The 7,136-nt window shown below is 46.6% G+C and overlaps 1 protein-coding gene across 1 annotated transcript in view; it reads right to left on the reverse strand.

Annotated features, from left to right (window-relative positions):
* CDK13 (cyclin dependent kinase 13) overlaps positions 1-6,203 on the reverse strand; it is a 46,291-nt gene extending 40,088 nt beyond the window's left edge. The window contains exon 1 of the mRNA XM_075586603.1: positions 3,799-6,203. Coding sequence (XP_075442718.1) covers positions 3,799-4,787 — 989 coding nt within the window. The 5' untranslated portion in view covers positions 4,788-6,203. The remainder of the gene's footprint in view (positions 1-3,798) is intronic.
* Between the last annotated feature and the right edge of the window lie 933 nt (positions 6,204-7,136).

The raw sequence follows: 7,136 nt of genomic DNA on the forward strand, positions 1-7,136 counted from the left end.
AAGGACTATGACGCCCTCTACCAGGCTAATTATGACAACATTTTGAAAATACTGACGGCCGACCTCTTGGTATGGACCAAATTCAATATATCCTAGATGGGGAGAGTCCAATCGATAAAGATGAATCTGTTACCAAGGCTGCTCTAACTTTTCCAAACCCTCCCCATTCCTATTGTACCTTCAGATATAGTCAAACTCCAATCTTTAGTTTCTAAATTTATCTGGAACAAGAGACCCAGACTCACGCCTAGGCTGCTATCTAGACCCAGGGCCGCAGACAGATTTCCCGGGGCCCAGGACTACATTTCTACAAAAGACTCCAATACATCAAAAAAAAGAGCCCAATCCATTAAAAAATAAAATACATATAAAAAAAAAATCCCTCCCCAATACATATAAAAAAATACCCCAACCCATATAAAAATACCCCCAAGCCCCCCAATACATATAAAAATACAAACTTACCTTGGGTCAAGCCGGGCCCGGTGTCTACCGGCTGGGGGGCCCGGCCAGCGCTGCAAATTTCCCCAGACCTCTGGCAAGGCCCTACTGTTGGTCGCGCCCCAAATCTCAGCTGCCTGCAGGACCTTTCCTCTCTCTGTCCCACGCCACCGAGCTTCCACTGCCGGCGCGTGCCGGGGCTCTGACGTCAGCATGTGGCGCGCCGGAAGCTGGGCCAAGCTTACTTCTAGCGCGCTGTCAGAGCCCCATTTCGTGCCGGCAGTGGAAGCTCGGCGGCGTGGGACAGAGAGAGGAAAGATCCTGCCGAGAGCAAGGGCCCAGCCGCGACCGGCAGCAGGGCCTGGCCAGAGGTCGGGGGAAATTTGCAGTGCCGGCCGGCTGGGCCCCACCACTCAGCGGGCCCGGGACTTCAGCCCCAGTTGTCCCCCTCTCTCGGCGTCCCTGTCTAGATCCACTAGAGCAGGCGGTCTGGCGCTCCCGTTTACTCTCTTACTACAGGGCAGCACAAGCTAGTCAATGGGTAGCATGGCACGCCAACCCATCACTTAAGAGACGGGGTTCTCTCGAAGCGAATTTTATACAACCAACCTGCATAGAAAAGATTCTCTGGCTCCCCCCTGGGCCTTTTGACTCACCCTCCTTGCCGACAATCTCACACACTCTCAAAATGTGGGACAGGCTCAAGTTCAAATACAAGCGTAGTAGCCCAAACTCTCTAATGACCCCCATTTTTGGGAACAAGGATTTTTTACCAGGATGCTCCAAACAAATATTCGCAAATTGGAGACAAGCAAACATTAATAGACTTTTCGACATTGGCCATGACCTTAAGATCGCTCCTTTTGACAAACTGGTAAAGGATAAAGGAATCCCGCTGGGTGAGATTTTTCGCTCTCTCCAGATTAGGGCCTTCTATTTCAAAGTTATGCCCACTGAACCTGCCTCATTGTTTGAGAAGCTCTGTCAGGAAGCAGACTCTCACCAGAGGTTAATCTCTAAAGAATATGGCCAATTCTCCCTTCCAGCTGCAGAATATCAGGATAAGCTTAATTTTATGAAAAAAGTGATCTGGGGGAGGAGCTAGAGGCGGACGACTGGGAGGAGATTTTTGAATCAGTGGCTAAAAGCTCTAATTGCTCAACTATACGGGAGAACGCATATAAAAAGTTATGACTCGCTGGTATAACACCCCCAAGAATATTGCTAAATATGTCCCGGGCTACTCTCCCCTGAGCCCCAAAGGCTGCAGTGAAGTGGCCCTATGGTGCATGACCTTTGGAGACAGGTGAAGTCCTGGATCCAGCGGATCCTGGGACCAGAGATTCCCATGGACCCTTGGTTGTTTCTTCTAAACAATCCACTGCAGGAACACACAAGGGCTACAAATAAGATAATCACCCATATTACCACCGCGACAAGATGCGCCAATGCGAGTCTATGGAAGCTGGACAAACTTCTACCAATTCTGTCTATTAGAAACAAGCGGTGGTTTATATGTATGATGGAAAAACTGACTAGCTTTCAAAAATATACATACCACATTTTACAGAAAGTCTGGCTTCCCTGGATAGCTCACGCAGGTAGTCCTCATATAGATCTGGATTCTCTGAGTTTATAACCCCCGAGACCAACTAGTCTCACTCTCCTTTCATAGAAAGCACAGGTGTCTCCCTATTATATCCTATCTGTAGTTAGTTAAGGCCCTCAGACCGGATGTTTAGTCCAGTCGGAGAAGCTGCCAGGCGATAGTCATACCGACCACTCGACCTTAAATCTGTATAAAGTCTTTTTTGTACCCATCCACTCCTCCCCTAATACCCACTTTTGAATGTTTTATTTTCTGTATATTTCTGCTTAAAATCCAATAAAAACTTTGTGTAATAAAACCCTCTACATATATCATTGTCACGGTCAACATAATAACATTGTAACAAATACAGGCAGCTCTGCTGCAGTGCGATGTGTACAATGCTGCCACTACATAATACATGATATCAAAATACTGTAGGGCAGCAGAGTTCACCCTTCTGTTGGTTAAGGAACCCTATTATTATATTGTGAAATTCTGCTGATCCCCAACCCTCTTTAATAGCGTGCCTGAGATCAGATGCATTGTAAGGAACCCCAACCCTCTCTAATAGCGCGTCTGAGATCAGATGCATTGTAAGGAACCCCAACCCTCTCTAATAGCACACCTGAGATCAGATGCACTGTAAGGAACCCCAACCCTGTTTAATAGCGCGTCTGAGATAAGATGCATTGTAAATTCTTCTGTATTTGGTACAATTTTCAGTGACCTGAAGGGTCCTAGGAACCCAGGTTGAAAAAAACAACAACAAAAAAAAAACGGTCTAATAATTTTAAGAGGCACCATTGGGTAAAGAAAAAAAAACTTTTAAGTAGCTTAATAAATGATAATGGCGTGACAATAACATGAAGTTGTCACAGATGGAAAATGAAGCACCTCTCAAAACACGAAAGATGACAGTAATAAGAAGCTATAGAAATTATTTAAAAGAAAAACCGAACCACCAACTACAAATATTAATAACAGCAAGCAATGATAAAGGCTAAATAAAAAACCATAACAAGCAACTACAATTAATAATAAACACTATTAAAATAGTAAATCAGATGAACCCGAAAATAATAACGATAATCAAAAAATAGCAGCAATGAGGATTTTAGAAGCATTTCTAGATACCAGAAGAACAAGAATGATAATTATGATGCTAATAAGTATAATGCTAATAAGTGTGATACTAATAGTATGAATAATAATAATAATAATAATACTGATAGTACGAATAATAATGATACTAATTGTATGAATAATACAGATAGTTTGAATAATAATGATACTAATAGTATGAATAATAATACCAATAGTATGAATAATAATGATACTAAAAGTATGAATAATAATAATACCGATAGTACGAATAATAATGATACGAATAATATGAATAATAATACCGATAGTATGAATAATAATAATACTAATACCGATAGTACGAATAATAATGATACTAATTGTATGAATAATAATACAGATAGTATGAATAATAATGATACTAAAAGTATGAATAATAATAATACCGATAGTACGCATAATAATGATACGAATAATATGAATAATAATACCGATAGTACGAATAATAATGATACTAATAGTATGAATAATAATAATAGTACGAATAATAATAATACCGATAGTACGAATAGTGATGATACTGATAGTATGAATACGAATGATGATACTAAAAGTAATAATGATAACTGTTAGTATGAATAATAGTGATGATACTAATAACACTACTAATAACGGCCTCTCACCTGCCCGCCGGGCTGTACGGGCTCCGGCCCCCCCGCCGGCCCTGCCCGGGCTGCTGCTGCTGCTGCGGGGAGGCCTCGGCCCTGTCGTAGGCTCCATAGCTGGGTGAGCGCCGGGCCTGGCGGTGCCCGCTGTAGCCGGGGCTGGGGGAGCGGGCCGGGCTGGGCGAGTTGTGGCGGTGATTTCCCGGCGGTCCCCGGTAGGCTTTGGGCGGCGGGTGTTTGTAGGCCGCGGCCTCCTCTCTCTTGGACCAGGGGGAAGCCGCGGGCCTCAGCTCCGGCCTCTTCCCAGCTTCCCCTGGCACCCGCCAGGGCGGTGCGAGCAGCAGAGGCCCCGGGACCAGCAGGCCTCCTCCTCCTCCCGTGTCCTTCCTCCTCCACTCCTCCGTGCTGCGGCCTCCTCCTCGGGACCCCCCCGCCGCCTCCCTCCGGCGGTGACCAGACTCCTGTCTCCCAGACCCTCTCCCCTTCTTCCCGCTCCACTCCCGATCCCCGGCCTGGCGTAACAGCGCCAGCGGGAGAGGAAGCAGCGGGGCCGGCGACGACGACCTAGAAGAGGTCGAGGACGCACCGCGGCCTAGTCCCATCAACGGGGGCGGGGGAGCCGGGCCTTTCTCGGCCTCCGACAGGGCTCCCTCGGACAGCGAGCTCACGTCGTCGTACTCCACCGCCGCGGCGGGTCCCTCCTCCCGCTTCCCCCCGCTCCTCTTCCCCTTCCCGCGGTCCCTCCGCCGCTTCCTTTTGTCCCGGTGCCGTGGTTTGCCTGCTGGGGGGGGAGCCGCCGGGGCCTCTCCGCCTCCGATCAGGCCCATCTCCGGCTGCTCGCGGGGCCTCTTCTTCCGCTGGTGCCGCCGGCCTTTTCTCCTCCCTGACGAGTCCCCCCGCGGCCTTCTCCTCCTCCACCGCTGCTGCTGCTCGGACACTGAGGAGGCCGCCGAGGAAGAGGAGGAGGAGAGGGCCGGGGGCTGAGCGGGGTCTGAGCTGCCCGGCATCGGGGTGATGGGAGGAAAATATCCCCCAAACTATACCACCCCTCTTCCTTCCTCCCTCACACCAGGTCAATCTGGCCCTCCACTCTCACTAACCCCCCTCTTCACCTGTCACTGTCCTGTCTTTCTACCCCGCTCCTCACTGTGGCGGCCTCTCTAACCCTATCCCTCAGCTCCTTCCTCTCTTCCCATATAGCAGTCCCACTATTCCTCTCTGCTCCTCTCTCTCTCCCCTATAGAAGTGTCACTATCCCTCTCTCTTCCCCTATAGCAGTCTCACTATCCCTCTCTGTCCCTTAATGTCTTCCTATCCCTCTCCTAACTCGCTCTCTTCTACTCCACTTCTTCCAGGCTCCCTGTCTGATCTACAGCCCTCTCCCCTTTCTACCTCTCCTCTCTTGTACCACTATCCTTTCCTCTATTTCAGTCTCCAGGACTTTCCTTATACAAAATTACACTTTTTAGCGTGTATATATGTATAATACAAATCTAAAGATGATATGTATTTGTGTGCAAAATACGTGATATCTATATCTATCTCCCCCCCCCCTCTTGTATGTGCTATCCTCCTGTCACTTCACTTCAACTTGACTACTCTAATCCCAGGAAATCAACTCATTAATACTGAAACGTCTTCTAGGATCACAGAACTAGACAAAAATAATAGTAATTAAAAAAAGTTTAAGCACACAAAATCAAAATACTTTGTATATATATATATATAGTAACTATCTAGGTCTAGACAATTGTATCTACAGTCAGGAAGGAGTTTGAAATAAGGTGTAATCAGTTATTTAAAAAAAAAAAATTAAAAGGGATGTTTTTCCCGAATTAAAAAAAAAAAACCCCGTATAGTTGTAGTATTTCCTTGTTTCCAGAAGTCAGTCCATTGCAAGAAAGGGGAAGAGGAAGAGTGAAAATAATAAAAGATTGGGGAAAAAATCCAAATAGAAATCCACAAGGCAGTAGTTTCCAAGTTCCTATGTGATGAGGATGGCTCTCTTCATGGTGCCCAACTGGTGCCCTGCATGTCCCCAGAGAGAGAACAAGTGCTCAGAGAATGGACAGCAAAACTTGGTCGCCTTGTGATGTTGTTGCTTCATGTGTCAACCAGCTGCAGGTCTCACAGGCCTGCTAAACGCGGAAGTCCTGCCTGCTCCATGGGCTCTTCACAGACACTTCACCTCTTCTCACACCTCCCACTTTAGCACATGGCATGGAAATGGGCTGGTCAGAGAGGAAAATGACAGTCCATGAAGGCAGAAGGGGGTGGCGTACATCATGGAGACACCTTGATCCCGTGGCCTATTTCCTCTCTTGCTATGAATTCCACGATGAGTAATATTATTCCTGAGAATTGCTGTAGATGGCACAGGAGGATCTGTGGCTGACTCCTCTCACTGGCTTTCTGAAGGGGGAAGGGATTAGTTTGGGGTTAAATGACTGTCCCTCCCTCTCCTCTTCTCTGTCTCCACCTTCTTCCCTTCTGCTTCTTTTTGTGTCTGGTTTCAGTTTCATTCATTTCTCTCATGATTTCACAAAACTTTCCCTTAAGAAAAAAATGTTACGAAATGTTGATGAAATTTTTTTTTTAAATATTAGCTGATGTCTGTGTTTTGTTAGACTTTTTTGGGCAGGTGGAAACAGACTAACCAATCTGATTTTATATGACAACGAATAATATATATTTTTATATAACACTGACAATTACTTAGCATTGTACATCGATATTATAAGCACATTGAATTGTGGAGCTACATGATGTGCAGGCAATGTGTTGTGTGCACTATGGCCGCGCTTATAGTGACAGCAATGCGACCGATGACGTCACCCGTCGCTGTCGCCACTGGCGACAAGTTGCAATTTGATTTTTAGCAACGGTGCTGGCGACAAGGCCAGTGACGCCACTAAAAGGGGTGGGCCGTGCAATTTGATTGGTTTAGATACACCCACATGTGACGACTCTAAATAATCAAATTAACCCGGCTTCCAAATTTTTGGTCGCGACGTCGCTCTGTCGCTGTCGCGCTTACTATAAGCGCTTGCGACGGAGTCAATTGATTTGTTTTGTAGCGACGTCGCCAGGCACTATAAGCGCAGCCTAAGGCCTCGTTCAGGGTGCAGGCTTCGGAGGGAGGGCGTGCTGCCGTGCGAGCTGCCGTGGGACACAAACTATTCAAATTGAATACTGGTTGTCAGGGTAGCAGCTGCCCTATCTCCGAAGCCAGGAGTTGAAGCTGGCTACAGTTTCAATAAATGAAAAAATCGTTTTTTGAAGCTGCAGCAGTGTCACAGGGACCAAGGCAGCCAATGAAATCATTCTTGAGAATGATTTAATGACTGCAACTTGGA

The sequence above is a fragment of the Ascaphus truei genome, chromosome 2 (assembly GCF_040206685.1).
Source record: "Ascaphus truei isolate aAscTru1 chromosome 2, aAscTru1.hap1, whole genome shotgun sequence".
Lineage (NCBI taxonomy): Eukaryota > Metazoa > Chordata > Amphibia > Anura > Ascaphidae > Ascaphus > Ascaphus truei.